This window comes from Loxodonta africana, chromosome 10, assembly GCF_030014295.1.
Source record: "Loxodonta africana isolate mLoxAfr1 chromosome 10, mLoxAfr1.hap2, whole genome shotgun sequence".
In the NCBI taxonomy this organism is placed as follows: Eukaryota; Metazoa; Chordata; class Mammalia; order Proboscidea; family Elephantidae; genus Loxodonta; species Loxodonta africana.
Genome location: NC_087351.1, coordinates 23,954,887 through 23,982,814, shown reverse-complemented (window position 1 = coordinate 23,982,814; position 27,928 = coordinate 23,954,887). Strand labels below are relative to the sequence as shown.

The 27,928-nt window shown below is 38.9% G+C and overlaps 2 protein-coding genes across 2 annotated transcripts; one reads left to right on the top strand and one right to left on the bottom strand.

Annotated features, from left to right (window-relative positions):
- Positions 1-2,325: 2,325 nt before the first annotated feature.
- Positions 2,326-5,661, top strand: LOC104847232 (serine/threonine-protein kinase ULK2-like). The gene is made up of 2 exons (XM_064292225.1): positions 2,326-3,388; positions 5,133-5,661. Exon 1 carries the CDS (start codon positions 2,370-2,372, stop codon positions 3,342-3,344), a length of 975 nt encoding a protein of 324 aa, XP_064148295.1. The 5' UTR covers positions 2,326-2,369; the 3' UTR covers positions 3,345-3,388; positions 5,133-5,661.
- A 13,718-nt stretch (positions 5,662-19,379) lies between these two features.
- LOC100669449 (olfactory receptor 4F21-like) lies at positions 19,380-20,650 on the bottom strand. The gene has a single exon (XM_003423096.3). It carries the CDS (start codon positions 20,313-20,315, stop codon positions 19,380-19,382), a length of 936 nt encoding a protein of 311 aa, XP_003423144.2. The 5' UTR covers positions 20,316-20,650.
- Positions 20,651-27,928: the final 7,278 nt, after the last annotated feature.

Here is a 27,928-nt window from a genome sequence, read left to right as displayed (position 1 = left end):
AGAGAAGCTCTCAGACCAAGGGAATATTGATGACAAGGACCTTCCTCCAGAGCTGACAGGAAGAGAAAGCCTTCTGAAGCTGATGCCCTGAATTTGGTCTTCTAGCCTTCCAGGCTGTGAGAAAATAAATTTCTCTTTGTTAAAGCCATCTACTGGTGGTATTTCGGTTACAGCAGCACTAGATAACTAAGACACCATCAAAACTGGTTAAGGGAGTACTAAAACTCACCCAAGAGGATCAGCTGGGTGAAAAACAGTATTCTCTCTACTTTCACTGTGTAACAGCATCCTTAGTTCCTCCTAATGATCAGCCAATTACCCCTGCCGGGATGATAATTCCTCTTCTTGTCTATTTTTCCTGGGGAGTAAGAAGCCTCAATTTCCTGGGCAACAGCCTTGGACTAAAATTTAACTGGGTTCTTGCTGTGCTCCTGCTGGATATATTTCATCTTATTGTGGAAGTTAGGATGTCCCACAGTGCCAAAGATGGCCAGAGGGAAAGCTCAAATTCCACAACCATCTTTGGCTCCTAGACCCATGTACACTATCTAATGGAGACACAGCTCCACATAAATTTCTTGATTTGGAGTATATACTGCATTTTAGGGAATGGAACCCCATTCTCAAGATATAATCTCAAAGATGGTGCTTCAGCTGCACCTGCAGTAAGTTGGTCCATTGCTTTATTAGACCAGTACCATCTCAGTTATGCAGTATGTGATAGGTCCAGTAGATTCAGTAGTCATATGCTCACTCCCACACCTCCTTTGCTTTAAAATGAGTCCTTGGTTTGATGTGATGGCTTATGGGATGGCAATATTTTTATATTACGTACGCTGTAAGCCTAAGGAAAATGATTGCCCCAGAACCGTAGAGGTTTGCAGTACTATTATCCCATTGGCACTTGCATTAAACTCCACATCTTATCTCTTCCCACCACCAATTGTTCTAACACCAGAGGGAATGCCAGGTTGTATGGTCCGAGCAGCAGGGTCATTTTCATACAATCTAGGCCTGCTGCAGAAGAACGCTTTCCAGATCTAGGTCACACTCAAAACTCCCCAGAGTGCTGATACCACATGGATCAAAGCTCCAAATCTCAAATTACATGGTTGGTATTTCTGGTGGGCCAGCCTCTATGCTAAGTCACCTTGTTAGCATCAACTGTGGAAGTGCCCTCCCTGAGCCACCTTGTTAGCCTAAACTATCATGTATGGTCTCAGGGGCCCAGCACAAATAACAAAGATAATCCTATCACTCAAGAAATTCCAAGAGTTTAAAGGCTACCTCCCAGGAACTGAAGACAAAGGCCAGCCATATTCTTTATTACACAGTATTAAACACACATTGTATATTTGTAAACTGACTGACCCATAAATGCTGGGCTTTAATGGAGTCACTCAGAGGAGTCGCCCACAAAAGGGGATTATTTTTAAGAGACAGAGACATTCTTTTTATTTCCAGATATTCAGTACAGTGTAAGTATTAAAAGAAGAGATCCTTGATGCAAGCTGCCATAATAAGAGCATCTGCTCCAAAATTCAAGGTAATGAACTTAGAACAATAAAACATACAATGCAAATGCTATCAGTTATTACCTACCCTAGGGGAAAAATGATGAGAGACAATCCTATCCCCATTACCTCAGTGAAAGAAATTTTAATGATAGATTTGTTTTTGTTCTTTAGTAACAATGTTAACAAGCTTCACAAACCCTGGAAAATAAAATTTTCATAAATATTTTGGAAACAGTTAACTTTCTATTTGCTAAAACATTTAAATTTTATCCTTCTGGGAAACAGGCATAAAGATACTAGTGAGTCTTACAGAAGCACGGTCATGTAATTCACCAGTTACATGTGTTTCCCATAAAAGCTGGAAACTAAGCAATTGTAAGTATTCAAGGAACTTCAAGCCAATAAAGTAGAATTTAAGCAGTGGTCACTGTGAATACTATTGTAATAAAAGAATATTGTTTAATAATGACATTATAAACATTTTCTTCATATTAAAGCAATGTGTAGAAAATTCAGCTTTGGTAGGACTGGAGCAAGGAAATACCTAGTAGACAATAATTTAGAAATGATAAAGTAGTGTGAAATTTCAAATGACCGCTTAAATGGTAGGAAAGAATAAAAATAAGAAGATATACCACCAAGAAAGCAGCACTGGGAGCAGAGTGTGTCCTTTGGACCTGGGGTCCCTGCGCCTGAGAAGCTCCTCAGCCGGGGGAAGATTGATGACAGGGACCTTCCTCCGGAGCCAACAGGGAGAGAGAAAGCCTTCCGCTGGAGCCCATGCCCTGAATTTGAACTTGTAGCCTACTAGACTCTCCTACAGGACCCTGTGGCGTTGTACTGACACCTCCTATGGGAGCAGCAGCAGCAACTTCTAGGGCCGTCCTTTTCACTGTGGGGTCACCTCCACATAGTGCCACAGCCCCCGCTTGTACCCATATGGTCCTTCGAACAAGAACGACTTCAGTGGGGTCCAGCAGCTCTGGAGGCTCCCTCTGCTCCGCGAGTGGCCGTGTGTGTATGGGCTCCCCACCTGGTGTGTGTTCAGGATCTTCCCCTCCACGAGCAGAGGCAGCTCCCAGCCTGAGGTACATGCCTTATGGTGCTTCACCCCCCAGCTTAGAGGGGCTCATCACCTTTGAAGCTCCTGAACTGCCTGAGGAGACACTGATGGAGCGAGAACACACAGACACCTTACGCCATCTGAATATGATGCTGATGTTTACTGAGTGTGTCCTGGATCTGACAGCCACGCGGGGAGGAAACCCAGAGCTGTGCACATCTGCTGTCTCCTTGTACCAGATTCAAGAGAGTGTGGTTGTGGACCAGATCAGCCAACTGAGCAAAGACTGGGGGCGGGTGGAACAGCTGGTATTATACATGAAAGCAGCACAGCTGCTAGCAGCTTCTCTGCATCTCGCTAAAGCTCAGATCAAGTCCGGGAAGCTGAGTCCTCCCACGGCTGTGAAACAAGTTGTCAAAGATCTGAATGAACGATATAAATTTTGCATCGCCATGTGCAAGAAACTTACAGAAAAGCTGAATCGCTTCTTCTCTGACAAACAGAGATTTACTGATGAAATCAACAGTGTAACTGCAGAGAAACTCATCTATAATTGTGCTGTAGAAATGGTTCAGTCTGCAGCCCTGGATGAGATGTTTCAGCAGACTGAAGATATTGTTTATCGCTATCATAAGGCAGCCCTTCTTTTCGAAGGACTAACTAAGATTTTACAGGACCCTGCAGATATTGAAAATGTACATAAATATAAGTCCAGTATTGAAAGAAGATTGTCAACACTCTGCTGTAGCACCGTGACGATGTGAGCAGCAGCAGGCTTACCCCGTGGACCAGTCAGTGGGATTGTGAGGTGATACGTTGGGGAGTTTAGCTTGGGTTCTGTTGCCCTATCCCTAGGAAACTGTAGTTTCTTAACTGGTGACTACCAAAGAACACGCAGTGGTTTCAAAAAGGAAAAACAATCCCAGAACTACACATTTGTAGGAAATCTGCCTTATTGGAGAAGTCACCCCTTCCCTTTTTCTTTGTGGAAGCAAAGCAAGAATAGTTCACTTGGCTCTCAGTTTGAACCTGGTAAATAAATGTACCTTAGAACTAGAATAATCAGTACAGTTATTCTTAAGGATAATTAAGAATGCAACAAAGTGAGTGACCCTTCACTCACTTCACTAGAGCAATGTGTGAATTCCATGTGGATGAGAATGATGACAAGTTGTTTAGTTTGCCTGTCTCAAACTACTAGAAAATTATTGAGGCGTAAAAGTGAAATAATCTCCATCTCATCCAGGCAGTTTGATATCTGGGGTAAGTTTGTCTAAATCTTAGCACGTATCCTAAAACAGCTCAGCAAGCAACAGCTTAAGAAGAAGCAAACAATGGCTCTAGGAAGAAATTTTGAAGTCTTCAATTTGCTCTTATGTGACCACATGTTAATCTTCCAAAATATTTCATATTGCACTAATTTATTAAAATAACTGTGTAATGGATTTTGCAATTTAAAAATAAATGCAGCACAATGGACTTACTTAAAATATTTTACTTGATTGTATACATACACCCTTTCCATAATTCAAATATAATCTCTAGTGGACTTTTAAAGGTTGGGAAAAAAAAACTGTATTCATGTAAATCTTTGCATTTTTTTTTTTTTTTCCTTTTAACCTATTCATCAAAAACTACAGGTTTTTCTCTGTAATGTTTGGAGTTGCTGGTTGTTTGCTTTTGGTTGCATTTTTTATGGTGCATGCAGAATGTGCATTGATGGCTGTGACCTCTAAATTTACTAAAGGCTGGTAGGTTTATTTGGGCAGTGTTAAAACACATATACTCAAGAGGAATTCTCCAGAATTTTAATAGGGCCAAAACAAAGTGGTGACCTAAATGCTTGTTAGTGATGTGGAATTTCTACATAAAGTTAGTGAAAAATGAAGTTGATATTCTCTTAGGAAAATGGGCAGCTTACTCCAACCTTATGGGTATTTTTCATGTTAATCCTGACAGTTCACCAAATATCTAGTCATGGAGAATGCAGACGGTTAACATCCTTCCAGAAATGTTTCAACTTTATATATTATTTTGTTTCTTTTACTTACCTGCTTGAATACTTGAATAAACCATTCTCCAGTTTTAATCCTTTTATTTTAATCCTTTCAGATACTGTAACCTGAACTCTAACAAATTACATGAAAGTTCTTTGGCATTAATCTAACTTTAGTGTACTGATAAAAAAACAAACATGGTTTTTACCTAACTTTGACACAGTAATGTAATTTTTACCTTATTTATCTGTATGAAATTCCAGCAGTTAATTTGAACATTTATTTGTATGATGTTTGTATTTTTAGGTCTTTAATACAGTGTTTCTACCTCTCAATTTGTAACTGCATGCATTATTCTTGAAACTAGGTAAACTCACTGAATTGTTGTGTAATAGCCTTTTTATTATTGCCTGTACAAATGTATATTAAGGTAAAATAAAACTGACAAAGTGTTTCTAGGGTACATTTGAATCCATGTTAAGTGGCTTGTCAAGCCCTGATAGTTCTTCAGTGAGTTTGGAGACTTGGTCATTGATATCCTTTGTCCTGCCCCAGGTTTTGATTCTTGGAGACTGTCATGCAGGCTGCCAGGAGCATGAATGTTGAGCGACGATTCCTGTCCCTCCTTGCAGGGGGTTATAAACACTGTTGTTACTGATAATGTATTTTGTATAATTTTTCGGAGTTTACAGTGCAGTTTCATTTGTTATCTCAGTTATCACCTGTGTTATCTCAGTTGCTCCTCCATGTGGGTAGGTTTATTTTCTCCCTTCCTCCCCCCCCCCCCGTTTTTTTAACACACATGAAACAGGCTCAGAGAGTGTATCAGGTAACTAAAGAAGTGGCTAAAGCTGTGTGTTGTGACTTTCAATTTCATTTTTCTTCCTCTGTGTAATAAAGCGCTTGTGGTAGATGGTATGTGTGAAACAGTTATGTCTAAACAGCAGGGAAGAACAAATTGTAAAGTCATGGATAATGGTTCTGATTATACTTCCCTTATCAAGGCTAATTGTTTGAAGAGATTTTGCCTTGATTATAGCAATAATAAACAAATGCTTTATGCTTCAAAAAAAAAAAAAGAAGAAGATAAAGCTGTTTTCAAAATAGAGTCAAAACTAGAGGCCCCAAATAAGTGAAGTATTGCTGAAGAAAAAGAACAAAGTAGGAGGCTTCACACTAACTGATTTTAGAACCTATTATACCACCACAGTAGTCAAAACATCCTGGCACTAGTACAATAACAGATACATAGACCAACGGAACAGAATTGAGAATCCAGATGTAAATTAATCTACCCATGAGCAGCTGATATTTGACAAAGGGCCAATGTCCATGAAATGGGGAAAAGACCGTCTCTTTTACAAATGGTGCTGGCATAACTAAATATCCATCTGCAAAAAATTGAAATAAGACCCCTGCCTTGCACCTTGTATATAAACGAAGGTAAAATGGATCAAAGACCTAAATGTAAAATTTAAAATGATAAAGATTATGGAAGAAAAAATAGAGGCAATGCTAGAAGCCCTACTACATGGTATAAACAGAATACAAACTACAACTAAAAATGCACAAAAACCAGAAGAGAAATTAGATAACAAAGAGCTCCTAAAGATCGAACACACTCATTAAAGACGTCACCAAATGAGTAAAAACACAACCTACAGACTGGGAAAAAATTTTGGCTCTGACATATCCAGTCAGGGTCTAATCTCAAAAATCTACAAGATACTGCAAAACCTCAACAAGAAAAAGACAAATAACCAAATTAAAAAATGGGCAAAGGATATGAAGAGATACTTCACCAAAGAAGACGTTCAGGCAGCTAACAGATAAATGAGGAAATGCTCACAATCATTAGCCATTACCAAAATGCAAATCAAAACTACAATAAGATACCATCTCACCCCACCAAAGCTAGCGCTAATCCAAAAAACACTAGATAATAAATGTTAGAGAGGTTGTGGAGGGACTGAACATGAAACTCTTATACACTGCTGGTAGGAATGTAAGATGGTACAACCACTTAGGAAATCAATCTGACACTTCCTTAAAAGGCTGGAAATAGAAGTTCCATATGATCTAGCAATCTCACTCCTTGAAATATATCCTAGAGAAATAAGAGCCGTCATACTAATAGATATATGCACACCCATGTTCATTGCAGTACTGTTCACAATAGCAAAAAGATGGAAACAACCTAGATGCCCATCAACAGAAAAATGGATAAACAAATTATGGTACATACACACAATGGAATATTAGCAACAATAAAGAACAATGACGAATCCAAGAAACATCTAACAACATGGATGAATCTGTAAGGCACTACACTGACTGAAATTCGTCAGTCACAAAAGGACAAATACTGTATGAGATCACTATTGTAAGAACTCAAGAAAAGGCTTAAACACAGAATAAAACATTCTTTGATGGTTACGAGAGTGCAGAATTCACTAACTAGATAGTAGATGAGAATTATCTTAGGTGACGGGAAGGGCAACATACAATACAGGGGAAGTCAGCACAAATGGACTAAACCAAAGGCTAAGAAGTTTCCTGAACAAAATCAAACCATTTGAGGGACAGAGTAGCAGAGGCTGGAGTCTGGGGACCACTGTCTCGGAGGACATCTAAGTCAATTGGCGTAACAAAGTTTATTAAGAAAATGTTCTGCATCCCACTTTAAGTGGTGTCTGGGGTCTTAAAAGCTTGTGAGAGGCCATATAAGATGCACCAAGTGGTCCCAACCCACTTGGAGCAAAGGAGAATGAAGAGCACCAAAGACACAAGGAAAATATTAGCCAAAGAAAAAAAAGGGCCACACAAACTGGAGACTCCATCAGCCTGAGACCAGAAGAACTAGGTGGTGCCAGCTACTACCAATAACTGCCCTGACAGGAAACACAAAAGACAGTCCCTGACAGACCGAGATGAAAGTGTGGAGCAGAACTCAAACTCATGTAAAAAGACTGGACTTAATGGTCTGACTTAGACTGGAGGAACTCTCAAAGCCATGGCCCCCAGACACTCTGATAACCCAGAATTAAAAGCATTCCCGAAGCCCTCTCTTCAAAAATTAGACAGAACTATAAAATATAAAATACTACTTGTGAAGAGTATGCTTCTTAGTTCAAGCAGATACATGAGACCAAATGGGCAGCTCCTGTCCAGAGGCAGGATGAGAAGGCAGAAAGGGACAGAAACTGGTTGGATGGACACGGGGAAACCCAGAGTGGAAAGCGAGAGTGTGCTGTCACGTTTTAGAGATTGCAACTCCTGTCACATAACAATATGTGTATAAATTTTTGTATGAGAAATTAACTTGAGCTATAAATTTCACTTAAAGCACAATTAAAAAGAAAAAAAAAATAGAGCCAAAACTAGGCCTACAATAAAGACCTGCAATAGTAGAAAATGAGCAGAAATTCAGAACAAAAAATTGATTTGAAAGGAAAGAGCACAGGCCTGGCAACCAGAGACCTGGTTTCTAGGGTCTGGCTTTCTCTGATGACATCTAGCTCTGTGCCCTTGAGCAAACTGCAGTCATCCCTCGATTCCTGAATTTTAGCATGTGTACCTTGAGGGGATTAAGATGAACGGTATTGGTAATCCATCCCAGCTTTAAATTATTAAATTGAATGTATATTTCCCAGACTCCCATACAGAAGACTCAGATGAAGAGGCAAAATATGCAGATTCTGGGGCAATGGAAGCCAAAAGGATAAGAAACCAAAAAAGTAAAATCAAGATAGTTAGGTAATAAACACATTAAGAATAATGTGAATACATAGTTTGTCTACCGACAGAATGATCCGACCAATACAGAAAAAAGATAAAATATTATTTTCTCAATTACATGTCACTTTCCTTGGGCAAGGCCTAAAGTGTTACTAAGAACATATGATTTGATTTGTAAATCTTTGATGTACTGAGTGTCAAATAATAACATCATTTCTCATTGAATGGTAAAATAGATACCATAATTTAGTAGATGATAGATCTCTAGCATGTTATATGACCTAAGTCTTGACTGTTTCCTGAAATTGAAATATCTTTTTTGTCACTAGCATAAGGGAAAATCTATAGTTCCACGTCTTCATAGTCAATCCATCTGTGATAGCTTTCTGTAATGCACAAGACAACTGTACAATCTCTTCATTGCCACTTTCATTTCTTTGTTCCTCAGTGTGAATGGCTGGATTCAGAAAAGGAGTGAGAACTGCATCAAAAAGAGCAAGATACTTATCCAGGTGTGATGTCAGAGAAGGCCAGATGTAGAAAAACACCAGTGGCCCAAAGAATAAGACCGCAACAATGATATGAGCTGATAGAGTGGAAAGGGCCTTGGATGAACCACGTGAAGAATGTTCCCAAACAGTGAACAGAATAAAGATGTAGGAAATAACCAATAAGACAAAGGAGCCCACAGAAATGAGCCTACTATTGACAGTGACCATAAACTCTAGCTTTTGGGCATCTGTGCAGGAAAGTCTGAGGTGCCAGGAAAGGTCACATAAAAAACTGTCTAATACATTAAAGCCACAAAAAGGCAAACCCACCACAAAAACTAGTTGGACCACTGAATGAATGAAGCCAATGATCTAGAAAGTGACTAAAAAAAAAAAAAATAGACAGATCCCTGGGCTCAGGATACTCAGGTAATGGAGAGCCTTACAAATACCCAATATCTATCAAAGGCCATGGCTACGAGCAGTACTATCTGTGAGCCCTCAACAGCATGGCTAAAGAAGACCTGTGGTATACAGCCCCCAAAGGAGGTGACTTTCCTCTTTCAAAAATGATCACAAATCATCTTGGATGCTGCAGTTGAGCAAAATATCAGGTCAATGACAGAAAGGCTGGCCAGCAGAAAATCCGGGGGTGGGGGGAAGGTAAATAAGAGTCAGAGGTCACAGTGACCACTATGAGGTGGTTTCCCATCATGCTGGGCACATAGCAAAGAGAAGAAAAGCAAAAAGAAGCAGTTGGATCTCCCAGGAATTAGAGAGTCCCAGGAGCACAAACTTAGACACTACTGAGTGGTCAGTTGCCTTCATCGGTTTTTTTTGATAGGTTCACGCTCATCTTACTTAAATGAAGAAGATGAGAAAATTCTAATTAATAGTATTACATTAATACCTTCTATAAAAAGTATCTAAATTATGAAAGTCAAATATCCCTGAGCATTTCACAAAAATAAAATAACATTCTTTTGGCCATTAATACTGTACAAGACAGTAAATGAGTTGCCATGTAGCCTTGCTAACATGAGGTCTAATGGACTGGTACCCATGGTGAGCTTGACAGAAAGCCACAGACAAATGGCAATTGATATTACATTGCTGTATTGTTAACCATCCTTTCCCTGAAGGAGTAATAACCAATCACATATAGTAGACAGACAAAGAAAACTATTTTTACAACAAAATGATTTGTCTGCTTATGGAACATCAGCCAGAAATTATATTTCTCTATTTCTATACTTCTCATTTATAAAAATCCAGTTCAAATGGTTTCTCATCTATCAAGCCTTCCTCACAATTCACCTATACATCCACATTCATTTATTTTACTCAGAGTTGGTCACATGTCTTTCCCCATATGATGATAAATCATTATGCCCTTAAATTTTTATCCCTATAGTTTGCCCATAGAGTGTCTCGAAAATATTAGATGATTGTATAATGATTGCTGAATGAATGAATAATTGTATTGAAGTAGTTCCTACTTATAATTTATTCCAGTTAACAAATATTTATTGAGCACCTACTATGTGCCAGAAACTAGTCTTAGTACTGGAAACATGGCCAAGAATAAAATAGACAAAAATCCCTGTCTTCGTGAATTTACATTTTGGCAGAGGTATACAATTAGAAAATAAATAAATAAAGACAATATATAGTATGTCACAAAATTTGACCATGGAGAAAAATTAAGCAAGGAAAGGAAATAGGGAAGTATTTAGAATGCTTTAAATAGGATTGACAGGGAAGTTCTTGTTGATAAATTGACAGCAGGAATCTAAAGAAGGTGAATGAGCAAGCCATGAAGGTATTTGGGGGAAGAGCATTCCAGGCAGAGAGAATGACAAGAGCAAAAGCCTGAGGTGGGAGCTTACTGGGCATGTTCAAAAAACTATGAAGAGAAGATGACCCTGAGTATGGCAGATGAGGTTGGAGAGACGGTAGGGACACAGATTATGTAGAGCTTTGTAGGCTGTTATAAAGGCTTTGGTTATTACTAAACAAGATAAGAAGCAACTGAGTTTTGAACAGAAGAGTGACAAACCTGCCTTACCTTGTTAAAGGATCACTTGGGCTGCGGCCTTATGAATATACTTCAAATCTCAAGGACAAAATCAGGGAGATTGGTTAGAAGCTACTGCAATGATCCAAAAAAAAAAAAATACAATGGTGACTTAGGTCAGGGTGGGAGAAATACAGGTTGTAGGAATCATTTCGATTATGGATGTATGATATATAGTGAAATTTCACCTACTTATGATCGGAAACCTCACCAAAAAAGAAACCACACGTTCCTCCCATTTCCACCTATGGCCGACAGGTAAAGCACTCCTACTTTCAAAGTTTACCGACAAAATGAGGGGGAAGGGAAGCATTTGAAGCAATATCCAAATAATTCCTTGAATGCAAGAATTAAAAATACGTAAAGAGTCAAGACACTCCATAAACAATCTCCAAACTCTAAAGGTAGATATGCTTCAATCTAGAATTTAAGAGAAAATAGCACAGTCAGGCCAACAAATGAAATGACATAAGGAAAGAAAATTTAACAATAAACCAAAAAAAACAAACCTATTGCCATCAAGTCAATTTCAACTTAGAGCGACCCTATAGGACAGAGTAGAACTGCCCCATAAGATTTCCAAGGAGCGGCTGGTGGGTTTGAACTGCCGACCTTTTGGTTAGCAGCCAAGCTGTCAACCACCACACCTCTAGGGCTCCATACAACAATAACCCAGAAAACCCAGTGCCATGGATATAACAATAAGGGACCTATTATTATTACCTGCTGCCTGAGGAAATCAGAACATACATCTCGTTCTCAGATTTAATGGAACATGTTTTATTTTAACTACTGCCAACTTTTGTGTAATATAATAAACCATTAAATGTCTGTACTTAAATAATTAATAATATAGAAGTAATCATAACTTCAATTAAATATTTTGTTTTAAAATCAGAAATTGCGGGAACTGCTGTCATATTGTGGTGGTTGCAACCAATGTCAAAAAACAATACGTATATAAAGTAAATAAATAAATGTAAAGAATAAAATTAAAAAAATGAAATTTAGGCAAACAGGAAAGAAAAATCTAATTTACTAATTAAGAATTCCATTTCTTTCCCATCCTGTTCTATTCTCTGTCTCAGTTTCAGTCATTTAATATTAAATGACTACTTATTTTAAAAAGAGCATTTCTATTAAATATCATCTGAAAGTTACTTCAACAGAAACTATATTGTAGGGAAATCAGCAATAAACTCTACTTAGCTATTTGGCTGAATAATTTACCTGGATAAGGATTTATCACTTGGAAATACAAAAGTCACCATAGTGCAAAACAAGTCAACCATGAGTTATGATGAATAATTTCCTTAAATGTATGATCTTCTCTCTGTATTGAACTAAGACCTATTTTGCAGAAGTAGAATAGTAATGACCAGAAGTAGGGGCAGAGTCAGAATCCATCCTTCTTTTGACAACCAGGCCTCCAATGTACACACCTTTATCGTACTACTCAACACAATGCAGAGAAATTGTGTCTTTTTAAGTCTCTATCTTTAAACCAATGGTTCTCAACTGAAGGTGTTTTATCTCCCAGGAGACAACTGGCAATATCTAGGAACATTTTTGGTAGTCTCAACTGGGTGTGCCATCGGCATCTAGTAGGTATAAGCCAGGGGTGCTTCTAAACGTCTTATACTGCACACGACAGCACCATACAACAAAGAATTACCCACTGTCATTGCCTTCAAGTTGAATTCCGACTCATAGGGGTCCTAAAGGGCAGAGTAGAACTGCCGGAGAGGGTTTTCAAGGCTGCCCTGGTGGCATAGCGGTTAAGAGTTCGGCAGCTAATCAAAAGGTTAGCAGTTCAAATTCACCAGCTGCTCCTTGGAAACCACACAGGGCAATTCTACTCTATCCTATAGGGTCACTATGAGTCAGAATCGACTGGTGGGCAACGGTTTTTTGGGTTTTTTTTTTTTTTTTTGATAATCTTTATGAAAACAGAGTGCCACATTTTTCTCCTGTAGAACAGCCAGCGAGCTCAAACAACGGATCTTTTGGTTTGCAGCCAAGCACCTAACCATTGCACCACCAGGGCTCCTTGCAACTAAGAATAAACCAAAAAAGAACCCTTCCCAGACCCCACATTGCTGCAGAATGGATTCTGACTCACAGAGACAACTGAGATTTGCCCCACCCTATTTGTCAATGGGGAAACCCTGGTGGCATAGTGGTTAAGTGCTATGGCTGCTAACAAAGAGGTCGGCAGTTTGTATCTGCCAGGCGCTTCTTGGAAACTCTATGGGGCAGTTCTGTCCTATAGGGTCGCTATGAGTCAGAATCCACTCGACGGCACTGGGTTTGGTTTTGGGTTTTGATTTGTCAATGGAAAACCTGGTGGTATAGTGGTTAAGTGCTACCACTGCTAACCAAAAGGTCAGCAGTTTGAATTCACCAGGCACTCCTTGGAAACTCTATGGGGCAGTTCTACTCTGCCCTGTACAGTCGCTATGAGTCTGAATAGACTCCACCACAATGGGTTTGGTTTGTTTTTTTTATATGTCAGTAATGACAAGGTTGAGAAACCCTGCATTCATCTATGAGCTTCTTCGCGGCAAAGTCTGAGCCTTCTATGTCACCTTATCCCCAGGATTGCCCAGCACCACTTTCTAGGAGCAGCAGCTAATTCAAATGTCAGTATATAAGAAACTGGGAGTTTTGATAGTAGAAAAAAAGAAATAAATGGGAACACCTGGTACTGTCTAAGTGTAATGAGCCTGACTCGGAGACATCATAGCATAACATGATGATACTGAATTTTTTGAAGTGTGAGGAATTGGACCAGGAAACAGGAAAAGGAGGGACTTTAAAAAAAAGGAAGCAAAAAAAAAGGACCAAATGCCAGAAGATATTGAAATGTGTATGGGTTGTGTCTTCAGAGTTTCAAAGACAAGAATACACAAGGCTAGAGGAAGGCATCTGACTGCCACTGAAGGATGATTAAAAAAGTGATGTCTGAGCCATTGTTTTGCTCTGGGTAAACTGAGATTGTTCTAAGAGAACACTGTGAATCTATTGTTCTCTAGGACTTTTATTCACCACCATAAACTTCTTTTCTTATTTAAAGTCCATTAAACCAACCTTGCGTACCTGGTATAAATCCCACTTGGTAGTGGTGAATTATTTTTTTTGATATGTTGTTGAATTCTATTGGCTAGAATTTTGTTGAGGATTTTTGCATCTATGTTCATGAGGGATATAGGTCTGTAATTTTCTTTTTTTGTGGTGTCTTTACCTGGTTTTGGTATCAGGGAAATGGTGGCTTCATAGAATGAGTTAGGTAGTATTCCGTCATTTTCTATGCTTTGAAATACCTTTAGTAGTAGTGGTGTTAACTCTTCTCTGAAAGTTTGGTAGAACTCTGCAGTGAAGCCATCCGGACCAGGGCTTTTTTTTGTCGGGAGTTTTTTGATTACCGTTTCAATCTCTTTTTTTGTTATGGGTCTATTTAGTTGTTCTACTTCTGATTGTGTTAGTTTAGGTAGATAGTGTTTTTCTAGGAATTCATCCATTTCTTCTAGGTTTGCAAACTTGTTAGAGTACAATTTTTTGTAATAATCTGATATGATTCTTTTAATTTCAGTTGGGTCTGTTGTGATATGGACTATCTTATTACTTATTTGGGTTATTTGTTTCCTTTCCTGTATTTCTTTAGTCAGTCTAGCCAATGGTTTATCAATTTTCTTAATTTTTTCAGAGAACCAGCTTTTGACTTTGTTAATTCTTCCAATTGTTTTTCTGTTCTCTAATTCATTTAGTTCAGCTCTAATTTTATTGTTTGTTTTCTTCTGGTGCCTGATGGATTCTTTTGTTGCTCATTTTCTATTTGTTCAAGTTGTAGGGACAGTTCTCTGATTTTGGCTCTTTCGTCTTTATGTATGTGTACATTTATCAATATAAATTGACCTCTGAGCACTGCTTTTGCTGTGTCCCAGAGGTTTTGATAGGAAGTGTTTTCATTCTCGTTGCATTCTATGAATTTCTTTATTCCCTCCTTAATGTCTTCTATAACCCAGTCTTCTTAGAGCAGGGTGTTGTTCAGTTTCCAGGTATTTGATTTCTTTTCCCTGATTTTTCTGGGAAAAGAAAAAGATTTCCACTTTTATGGCCTTGTGGTCTGAGAAGATGCTTTGTAATAATTCGATGTTTTAGATTCTGCAAAGGTTTGTTTTATGACCTAAAATGTGATCTATTCTGGAGAATGTTCCATGTGCACTAGAAAAAAAAAAAAGTATAGTTTGCAGCTGTTGGGTGGAGTGTTCTGTATAAGTCTATGAGGTCAGGTTGGTTGATTGTAGCAATTAGGTCTTTTGTGTCTCTATTGAGCTTCTTACTGGAAGTCCTGTCCTTCTCCAAAAGTGGTGTGTTGAAGTCTCCTGCTATAATTGTGGAGGTGTCTATCTCACTTTTCAGTTTTGTTAAGGTTTGTTTTATGTATCTTGCAGCCCTGTCACTGGGTGCATAAATATTGAATATGGTTATATCTTCCTGGTCAATCGTCCCTTTAATCAATACGTAGGTCCCTTTAATCAATACGTAGTGTCCTTCTTTACCTTTGTGGTGGATTTAACTTTAAAGTCTATTTTGTCAGAAATTAATATTGCTACTCCTGCTCTTTTTTGCTTGTTGTTTGCTTGATATATTTTTTCCATCCTTTAAGTTTTAGTTTGTTTGTGTCTCTAAGTCTAAGGTGTGTCTCTTCTGGCATCATATAGATGGATTGTGTTTTTTTATCCAGTCTGAGACTCTCTGTCTCTTTATTGGTGCATTTAGTCCATTTAAATTCAGTGTAATTACAGATAAGTATGTGTTTAGTGCTGTCATATTGATGCCTTTTTATGTGTGTTGTTGACAATTTCATTTTTCCACTTACTTTTTTGTGCTGACTCATTTTTCTTTGTAAATAGTGTGTGCCTCATTTTCATAGTAGTTGAATTTATGTTTGCTGAGTTGTTATGTTTTTCTTGGTTTTTATTTTGAGTTATGGGATTTTTAGACCTCTTTGTGGTTACCTTAATATTTACCCCTATTTTTCTAAGTAAAAACCTAACTTGTCCTATATGGCCTTCTTTTCTGCTCCATATGGCAGTTCTATGCCTCCTATATTTAGTCCCTCTTTTTGATTATTGTGATCTTTTACATAATGACTTCAATGTTTCCCTGTTTTGAGCATTTTTTTCTTTGTAAAATTAATCTTAATTTGTTTTTCTGATTTCCCAATTTGAGTTGATATCAGGATGTTCTGTTCTGTGACCTTGTGTTGTGTTGGTATCTGATATTATTTTCTGACCAATTTCCTTTAGTATTTCTTGTAGGTTTGGTTTTGTTTTTGCAAATTCTCTAAGCTTTGTGTTTACCTGTAAATGTTTTAATTTCACCTTCATATTTGAGAGTTTTGCTGGGTATATGATCCTTGGCTGGCAGTTTTTCTCCTTCAGTGCTCTATATATGTCATTCTATTGCCTTCTTGACTGCATGGTTTCTGCTGAGTAGTCTGAACTTATTCTTACTGCTTTGTAGGAGACCTTTCTTTTATCCCTGGTTGCTTTTAAAATTTTCTTTTTATCTTTGGTTTTGGTAAGTTTGATGATAATATGTCTTGGTGATTTTCTTTTTGGATCAATCTTATATGGGGTTCGATGAGCATCTTGGATAGATATCCTTTTATCTTTCATGATGTCAGGGAAGTTTTCTGCCAACAGATCTTCAACTATTCTCTCTGTATTTTCTGTTATCCCTCCCTGTTCTGGAACTCCAATCACACAAGTTATTCTTCTCGATAGAGTCCACATGATTCTTTGGGTTTCTTCATTTTTTTTTTTAATTCTTTTACCTGATTTTTCTTCAACTAATATATCTTCTATATTGGTGTCATTTGCCTTATCCTCCATCTCCCTCACTCTGCATTCCAAGTGCTCGATTCTGCTCCTCTGACTTCCTATGCAGTTGTCTAATTCTGTAATTTTACTGTTAAACTTTTGGATTTCTGAATGCTGTCTCTCTATGGATTCTTGCAGCTTTTTAATTTTTCCACTATGTTCTTGAATAATCTTTTTGATTTCTTCAACTGCTTTATCAGTGTGTCCCTTGGCTTTTTCTGTGGATTGCCTTATTTCATTTCTGAGGTCATCCCTGATGTCTTGAAGCATTTTGTAAATTAGTTTTTTGTATTCTCCATCTGGCAATTACAGGATTGAATCTTCATTTGAGAAAGATTTTGCGTCTTTAACTTGGGGAGTTGTAGAAGCAATCATGGTCTGTTTCTTTATGTGGTTTGATATAGACTGCTGTCTCCGAACCCTCTATAAGATATTGTAATGATTTATTTTATATTTGCTCACTGAGTCTTATCTTGTTTTATTTTCTTTTAATATACGTAGATGGGCTAGCAGATTGCGCTGTCTTGATTGTTGAACCCTTTGAATCACTTACATCCTATTTCCAGCTGGTTTGGGCTGCCTAAGAGTCCATTCACTATTCTTGAGTAGAATCTGATTTTGGGTCACAAAGTGCATGGTGTAGACTGTCACCTATTAACTTAGAGGAGTAGTGGTGATAGCTGTGTGCACCAGATTCTAGTAGCAGCAGGGAGTCACACTCCAGCGGGGGCAGGATGCTGACTGGTTTCCCCCAAGTGCCGGTGAGGTAGGTGTGTCTCTATTCCTAAAGCACTTTGGTGGGTGGGCTCTGCAGCTGTACCTTAGGCCCCCAATGCATGTACCTCTACAGATTGGTAGATGTCACTATCCTCAGACCCCTATGGCAGGAGGGTAGGTGGTTTGGGTAGAGCTTCAGCCCTCAGTTCCCCATTATGGGTCAGTGAGGGCTCTGTTTAATAGGCAGAGGTATGAGACCTGGGAAACTTGTCTGTCCAGCAATCTGGTAAAACAATTGCAGTCAGATCACTATCAGAATTGCCTTTGCATTGTAATAGCCACCTTGTACCCTGTAGGGATGAAAGACCAAGACTGTGGATCTCGTATGCTTGGCTGGAGCTGGTTCTGTATTTTTAGTCCAATTTCAGGAAGTCAGGGAAGGAATTTTGGTCCCTGGATTTTTTGTAGCTGCTTCTCTCAGGCCAAGAGAATGGGTTAGGAAAAGACAAAAAAAAAAAAAAAACCCACAGAGCACTTCACTCTCTGGCCCAGGAAATTCCAATGTTAATGAAGCCACCTGGAAAGGGGAGGGGAGGGATCAGATAGATAGGAGAGAGTAGCACCCAGGAATATAGACAAAGTTACTTATCTTGCTTCGTGATGAGTGTTTTATTTGAGATTCCCTAGGGGTGTGTAGCATGTGTGCATTGGCTGGTTTGAGATTGCCCCTGAGGGTCAGGCCTGCGTCCTGTGCTTGTGCTCTCTCAGAAGTTGTGGTCAGTTCCTCCACTCCCAGTCCAAAGCCCAGCACCAAGGTTCCCCAACTGGGACACCGCACTCCAGGCTCCAAAACCAGTCGCTGCCTCCTGGTGACTTCTCCTCCTGTCAGCTGCGTTGCTGCGCTGCCCGCGTACCCTGGCTGGGCTTCCCCCAAGGTCACTTCTGGGGGCTAGGGCTGCGTCCCATGTTTTCACTGTCTCAGGATGCCATGCTCAGCTCCCCTGCACCCAGTCCAAAGCCTGGCACTAAGGTTTTCTGACTGGGACACTGGCTCCAGTCTCCCAAAATAGTTGCTGCTTCCCCGTGGTTGCTCGTTCTCTCGTTAGCCATGTCAGTGTGCAGCCTGCTTGCTCTGGCTGAGTCTCTGTCACTCAGGTCAACTCTTTAGATCTGTGTTTGATGGCCAGGGTTCATAGATTGTCATGTATGTGATTGATTCACTTGTTTTTCCAAGTCTTTGTTGCAAGAGGGATCCGATGTAGCTTCTACCTAATCAGCCATCATGGCCCTGCCTCCTTAATTTGTATTTCTTGATGAATGATCCACTGTCCATTTATTTTGAAATGTATGGGTACATTCCTTAAAGAGCCTTGGTGGCACAGTGTTTAAGTGCTTAGCTACTAACCAAAAGGTCAGCAGTTCACACCCATCAGCCACTCAGTGGGATAAAGGTGTCAATAAACATATTTTTGAGGGACACAATTCAATCCTCTATTAGCAAATTCTCCACTAAGTACTGCCAGAAATTTCTGTCTGAGATACAGATTATTGTTTAAAAAAAGAAAGAGAAAGGGAGATTTCTCCCTGTTCTGAAGGCTTAAAGAAACCTACCCTATATTGTATTTCTATTAATTAGTTCTTATAAGAATTATTCCTTACGCATTAAGGCACAAAATTATTATCATCTTTATTCATAAATACTTTGTATGTAATCCTTCTCTCTTTTCAGAAGGGAATCTTACTCTTTCCCTAGTGAAAGAAGCAAAAGGCTAGATATCAGTGTCAAGGTCATCAACTAAATGTCAGGAAAAGAGAAGCTTCTCTGTGAGTTTGACAATTAACAATAGAACTTCATTAGTCAATGAGGACTCTTCACAATACAGACAATCACTTAAGAGATCTTCCTGTAATTTACTAGCTGTCTGCATACTCTCTGCATTGCTACCTTCATTTCTTGATTCCTCAAAGTGTAAATGATAGGATTCAGGAAAGGCGTGACAAATGCATCAAAGATGGCCAAAAACTTATCCAGGTTTATGGAGAGAGACGGACATGTATAGAAGAATATCAAAGGACCAAAGAACAAAACTACCACAGTGACATGAGCTGAAAGTGTGGACAGAGCCTTGGATAAACCAGCTGAAGAGTGTTTCTGAACAGTGAGAAGGATGACAATATAGGAAATGATTAGTATGAAGAAGGAGCCCACAGAGATGAATCCACTGTTGGCCATGACCATGAACTCCAGTCGGTAGGTGTCTGTGCAGGCCAGTTTGATGAGCCTAGGAATGTCACAGTAAAAGCTGTCCAACACATTGGGGCCACAGAAAGGTAAATTTACTACAAAAGCCAATTGAACCACAGAATGTATAAGACCAATCATCCAGGCTGACACTAAAAAGAAGATGCACATTCGTGGGCTCATAATGGTTAGGTAGTGGAGAGGCTTACAAATGGCCACATATCTGTCAAAGGCCATGGCTATCAGCAGCACCAACTCCACACCAAAAATGACATGGATGAAGAAGATCTGAGCAATGCAGCCTCCAAAGGAGATGACTTTGTGCTTTCTGAAAAGGTCATAAATCATCTTGGGAGAAGCAACTGAAGAAACACCCAAGTCAACGAAGGAGAGATTGGCCAACAGGAAGTACATGGGGGAGTGTAAGTGAGGGTCAGAATTCACAGTGAGCACGAGGGAGTTTCCCAACAAGGTTGCCAAATAAAACATGGAGAAGAACATGAAGAGGACAAACTGGCTCTCCCAGGAATTGGACAGTCCTAGAAACACAAACTCTGTCACCACAGAGTGATTTGCTCCATCCATTGGGTTTGCCAGCAGTGCTACCTAAAAGAGGAGAATAGAAAGTATTATATAAATTATGAGAATTATATTAATAAAATAGAATATAAAAGTGGAAATTATTAAAGCCTATCTCCACAGTGGCTGCAACAATGGGCTCAAACAAACACAGCAACAATTATGAGGATGACAAATTACTGGGCAGTGTTTCCTTCTTTTGTACACAGAGTCACTATGAGTGAGAAGCAACCTGATGGTCCCTAACAACAACAGCAATTGCACTTTGGCGTTACATCCAGCCTAATACGCTCGTGGACTCTAAAACTGTGATCACACAGAGAAGGTGGTGGCTGTTGTGAGAAGCTGCTTTCTATCACCAAGTTGACTCTGCATTTAACATCGGTGATGGTTAATTTCTTGCATCCATCTATCTACCTATTGTTGTTACTTGCCGTTGAGATGGTGCTGACTCGTGTAGAACTTACATATAACATAAGGCTACAATACCCTAAAACATGTAGGATATACCCACGGCTGTCAAGTCAATTCCTACTCGTAACAACCCTGTAGGATAGACTAGAACTGCCCCACAGGGTTTCCAAGGAGAGCTTGGAGGATTCAGCCTGTCAACCTTTTGGTTAGCAGCTGTAGATTTTAACCACTACACCATCAGGGCTTCCATCTAGAATATATAGTAACCAGTTATTTAATGAAACAATAAACTTTTTGCTGTGACAGTGTTTTACAGATGTGGTTACAATCTCCAATGAGTTGACTTTGAATAAAAGCAATTACTATTGATGTGAGTGGGGTCTCATCCATTCAGTTGAAGGCCCTAAGAGCAGAAGACTGAGGTTTTCCAGAGAAGAATTTCTGTCTCAAGACCATAGCATCAACCCCATGAGCTACAGAGTAGAACTACTTCAAAGGATTTTCTTGGCAGTAATCATTATTTTTAATCATTATAGAACCAGATCACCAGGCCTTTCTTCTGTAGCCCCAGTGGGTGGGTTTGAACCACTAACCTTTAAGTTAGTAACCCATGGCCCTTGAGTCAATTCTGACTCGTGGCAACCCTATAGAAGAGAGTAGAATTGCCCTATAGGGCTACCAAGGAGCACTTGATGGATTTGAACTGCCTACTTTTTGGTTAGTAGCCAAGCCCTTAACCACTGTGCCACCAGGGATCCTTCAGGTTGATAATGAAGTACAAACCATTTGCACCACCCCAGGGCATGTACAATATCAATGCTCTTCCCAATTTCCTCCATTCTTTCACTTACGTGGAATTTCCTAAGATTCAGTACACGCAAAAAAGTGTGGCAGGGTGATAACAGAAATTGTTCAAGAATGATGAACCCCTTCTATATCTTATGACTGTCATATATTGACATACCAATGACTGCTGTTTAGCCTCTATGACTAATTGTCCCTGAAAACTGTCTATCAATTAATTAATGTACCTCAGATTTCCTGATACATTTGGCACTTTGCTAAAACATATGGTTTTATACTAATTGTTGGGGTGAATACTCCATTTTGGAGCAAATGGTCTTCTTAACAGACTCATACCAGAAAATTCCTTATGGACCTGCTCCACTCAACCTTTGTTTCCCCAGAGGAAACTGAAATCTCTGATGAAGTTCCACCTAAGCACATGGAAGTCTTCTCAATGTGGCCTGTATTCAAGTTTCATCTCCTTCAGGAAATCACTCTTAACTACTCCAACCCAAGTTGTTCTCTGCTTCTAGTGTTTCATTTTTAACCCATATGAATCGTAGAACTATTCCATCTATCATACTTCTTTATAACCTCCAGAGTGCCAAGAAGAGTGCTGGGATATACAACAGTTACTCAGTAAGCAGCTTCAGTCTACCATTTTGAGCCACAGTATTCCGATCTTACCATCAACTCAATGTGGATGCAGAGACTCTACACTTGCCTGGAGTTTGATACTAAAGATAGACTCTTGTGTGAGATTGTATCATTCTTTGAACTCATCCTTATATTCACACTTACAACATCTTCTAGCAATTATTTTTATTATTTTCAAAGGAGCTACATAGTATAATGAATACAGGCTTCAGTATGTAAAAAGCAATATAGCACATCCTGCCACCCAATACTTGGTGGTGTTGGGTAACATCCATTTCATCTGTCAGCTTTTTTTCCCATCTGTAATATGGAAATGATTAACATCTCATATAACTATTAGGAGAATGTGAAATAATGTATGTTATCAAACCCAGTAAATTCTTCCTCTGAAATGCATCTAGTAATGGAATTAACCTATCAGTCCAAAATAAAGGAAAAGATAAATTATCATGTATTAGTACAATGGAATGAATTTTTGGAAAGTAATCTGAGTGAACTGGATTTACATTTCTTATCATGGATAATTCTCAAAAGTGTAATATTGAATGAAAAATAATAATTATACCATAATTTTCTCAAATTTTAAAAGAATCAATAGTCTCTATATATTATTTATAAATATGTACACATGCAGAAAACTTATGCAAAGGTGAACAGAAAAGATACCAAACAACTTCAGAATTGTGACTTTCTTTGGGAACGGAAAGAGGGAAATTTGATAGGAACAGTGATTTCAATTGCATTGGTAATATTCTTCTACATAAAATTTAAAATTCTGATTAAAGAGAAAAGTTTATGTGTTAAATCTGAAAGTGAAATGCACTGTTTTAGTCATATTGCTTTGGTACTTGTTAAAATTATTGATACATGTCACAATGCTTTTTTTTAATTTAATGCATGTGCCATGTACCTGCTCCTTTCTCTTCTCACTGTCCCTGCTTTCATCAGCCCTCATTAGGGCTACTTCAAAGCTTCGTCACAATTCTCTCTTTCCACCTTTTTTCTGTTCCAACAAACATCTATACACATGCAGTCAGATCTGAGATAGTGTTAATAGTGTAATGGAACCTTTTTCTTCCACACGATGGCAAGCATCTAATAGAACTTTCAAAGATATTTGGAATCTGGTTCTTTCCAAACTAATTTCCAACAATTCTCCTACTCCATTTCTTGTACCACATGACCCATAAAAACCTGTTTATTACCTGAAAGTGCTGTGCACTACACAGGCCCTATGCTTTTGAACATACTAGCCCTTCTTCCATGACTCCCTTTCTACCACATCCACCTGCTGGTCTTCTCTCTCTGAAAGAGAAATGAAATCCATTCTTTAAGACAGAGTTAAATTACATGCTGTCTTAGTCATCTAGTGCTGCTATAACAGAAATAGCACAAGTGGACAACTTTAACAGTTATTTATTCTCTCACAGTCTATGACTCTAGAAGTCCAAATTGAAGGTGCCAGCTCCAACAGAATGTTTTCTCTCTGTGGGCTTGGGGGAAGGTCCTTATTATTAATCTTCTCCTCGTTTAGGAGCTTCTTAGCATAGGAATCTCAGGTTCAAAGAATGCATTCTGGTCCTGGCACTACTTTCTGGGTGGTAAGAAGTCCCATTCTCTCTCTGCTCAATTCTCTCTTTTATAACTCAAAAGAGGTTGACTTAAAACACAACCTAATCTTGTACATTGAGTCCTGCTTATTAGCATAACTGCCTTCAATCCTGCCTGATTAACATCTTAGAGATAGAATTTACAACACGTAGGAAAATCATATCAGATCACAAAATGGTGGACAATCACACAACACTGGGAGTCATGGCCTAGCCAACTTGACACACATTATGGCAGGACATAATTCAATCTGTTACACATGCTATAATGTTTAAATTTCCCTTCCCTACTCCCATTACCCTCCACAAGAAGAATCTATACCTTCCTCTTCAATGTTCCTGCACATAGTACTTTATTCATGCCCAAAGTAGTGCTTATCACATAACATAGTTAGTTTTACGTGTATACAGCCTCAGGGAAGGAACAGTGTATGATCTTTCTTTATAAACTCAGCTGCTAACACAATGTTAAGAACAAAAAATGAGGGGAGGAGGACACACCAAAAATGTTACGTTCATCAAAAATTCATTAAAGGATTCAATCATGTGGAAATTATGTCCCAGACATAACAAAAGCAGCCTCCTAGATATAAAAATAAAACTGTTATTGAAATAGTAATAAAACCAAACTCAAACCATTGCAGTCAAGTAGATTCCAACTCATAGTGACCCTATAGTACAGAGTAGAATTGCTCCACAGGGTAAGGCTGTGAACCTTTAAGGAAGTAGCCTACCGCATCTTTTCCCAAAGAGCAGATGGTGGGTTTAAACTCCCAATCTTTCAGTTAGCAAACAAGCATTTAAACACTGTGTCACCAGGGTCCTTAAAAGAGTGATAAAACCTTGTTTCTGTAGAGTTGATTCTGACTCACTGTGACCCTATAGGACACTCTATGGACACTCTATGGCAGTAGTTCCACTGTGATTCTGACTCACTGTGACTCTATAGGACACTCCTAGGACACTCTATGGCGGTAGTTCCACTGTGACCCTATAGGACACAGTAGAACTACCGCCATAGAGTGTCCTAGGAGCAGATACTGAATTTGAACTGCTGCCCTTTTCGTTGGCAGCCATAGACCTTCACCACTTCGCTACCAGGGCTTCCTCTAAAAGAGTGATTAGGTATTCCAAATAATGTATTTATAATATCACAGATCAACAAAAATAAGAAAGGATGTAACTCAAAGATGATTGAAATTATGAAACTATACCTGATCAATGAAGAAACTGGGTAGAGTTGTAAAAAGAACAAATAGAAAACAGAGGATTGTGAAAAAGAAGAAGAATTGGGAGAAAGAAAAAATAAAAGCAATTAAAGTGAAAAACTGAAAAGAAAGAAAAAATGAGAAAACTATGTGTATAATGACAAAGAGAAAGGCAATCATTATTTTAAATTAAGTAAGAGGTTGTTTAGGAGTTCTGATGGCAAGGCGGCTAAGTGTTCAGCTGCTAACTAAAAGACTGGGAGTTCAAAAGCATCAGCCTAACTGGATAAGTAAAGCATTACTGAAAAAGAAGAACAAAGCAGGAGGCCTCATGCTACCTGATTTTAGAACCTATTATACTGCCACAGCAGTCAAAACAGCCCGGTACTGGTACAACAACAGATACTGAGACCAATGGAACAGAATTGAGAATCCAGACATAAATCCATTCACACATGAGCAGCTGATATTTGACAAAGGCCCAAAGTCAGTTAAATGGGGAAAAAGTCTGTCTGATAAATGGTGCTGGCATAGCTGGATATCCATCTGCAAAAAAAATGAAACGAGACCCATACTTCACACCATGCACAAAAACTAACTCAAAATGAATCAATGACCTAAATATAAAATCTAAAATGATAAAGAGCATGGGGAAAAAAAATGGGGACAACACTAGGAGCTCCAATACATGGCATAAACAGTATTTAAAATATTACTAACAATGCACAAATACCAGAAGAGAAACTAGATAACTGGGCGCTCCTAAAAATTAAACACCTACGCTCATTCAAAGACTTCATCAAAAGAGTAAAAAGATTACCTACAGACTGGGAAAAAGTTTTTAGCTATGACATTTCCCATCAGCACCTGATCTCTAAAATCGACGTGACACTACAAAAACTCAACAACAATAACACAACCCAATTAAAAAATGGGCAAAGGATGTGAACAGGCATTTCACTAAAGAAGACATTCAGGTAGCTAACAGATACAATAGGAAATCCTCATGATCATTAGATATTAAAGAAATGCTAATCAAAACTACAAGGAGGTTCCATCTCATTCCAGTAACGCTGGCATTAATCCAAAAAAAAACAATAATAAATGTTGGAGAGGTTGTGGAGAGACTGGAACATTTATACACTGCTGGTGGGAATGTAAATTTGTACAACCACTTTGGAAATCGATTTGGCGTTTCCTTAAAAAGCTAGAAGTAGAACTAGCATACAATCCAGCAATCCCACTCCTTGGACTATATCCTAGAGAAAAAAAGAGCCTTTACACAAACAGATACATACACACCCACGTTCATTGCAGCACTGTTTATGACAATGCCCATCAACAAATGAATGGATGAATAAATTATGACATATTCACACAATGGAAAACTACACAACGATAAAGAACAAGGATGTACCTGTGAAACATTTCATAACATGGAGGACTCTGGAAGGCACTATGCTGACTGAAATTAGCAAAGGACAAATATTGTATGAGACCACTATTATAAGAACTCAAGAAATAGTTTAAACAGAGAACAAAATATTCTTTGATGGATATGAGAGTGGGGAGGGAGGGAGAGGGATATTAGATAGTAGACAAGAATTATTTTAGGTGAAGGGAAAGACAACACACAATACAGGGGAGGTCAGCGCAATTGGAATACACCAAAAGCAAAGAAGTTTCCTGAATAAACTGAACGCTTCAAATGCCAGAGTAGCAGGGGCAGGGATTTGGGGACCATGGTTTCAGGATACATCTAAGTAAATTGGCATAATAAAATCTATTAAGAAAACATTCTGCATCCCACTTTGGTGAGTGGTGTTTGAAGTCTTAAACATTAGCAAATGGCCATCTAAGATGCATCAAATCATCTCAACTCATCTGGAGCAAAGGAGAATGAAGAACACCAAAGACACAAGGTAATTATGAGCCCAAGAGACAGAAAGGGCCACATAAACGAGAGACTACATCAGCCTGAGACCAGAAGAACTAGATGGTGTCTGGCTACAACCGAAGACTGACCTGACAGGGAACACAACTGAAAATACCTGTTGGAGCAGGAGAGCAGTGAGATGCAGACCTCAAATTCTCATAAAAAGACCAGACTTAATCGTCTGACTGAGACTAGAAGGACCCCAGAGGTCATGGTCCCCAGACCTTCTGTTAGCTCAAGACTGGAGCCATTCCCAAAGCTAACACTTCAGACAGGGATTGGACTGGACTATAAGACAGAAAATGATACTGGTGAAGAGTGAGTTTCTTGGCTCAAGTAGACACATGAGACTATGTGGGCAGCTCCTGTCTGGAACGGAGATGAGAAGACAGAGGGGGACAGAAGCTGGCTGAATGGACACAGGAATACAGGGTAGAGAGAAGGAAAGTGCTGTCTCATTAGGGGGAGAGCAACTAGAGTATATAGCAAGGTGGATATAAATTTTTGTACAAGAGACTGATTTGATTAGTAAACTTTTTCTTAAAGCACAATAAAAATTAAAAAAAAATTTTTTTTTTTTTATTTAAGAAAACCCATCAGCCCATCCTCAGGAGAAAGATGTAGCGGTGTTTTATGATAATCTTTTCAAAGATTACAGCTTTGGAAATCTTATGGGGCATTCCACTCTTTCCTACAGGGTCTCTATGAGTGAACATCAACTTGAAGGCAACAGTTTTTTTGGAAGAGGTTGTTGATTTTAGCTGCCTGGAATTGGCTCCAACTCATAGTAACCCACACATGCAACATAACAGAACATTGTCCCATCTTGCACCATCTTCAAGATCATTGGCATGTTTGAGTCCATTGTCACAGCCATCGTGTGGTGCTTTCCAACCCAGGGGATCATCTTCCAGCACTATATCGGACAATATTTTGTGTGATACAGAGAGTTTTCATTGGATGATATTCAGAAGAAGTTCACCAGACCGTTCTTCTTTCTTTCAGTCT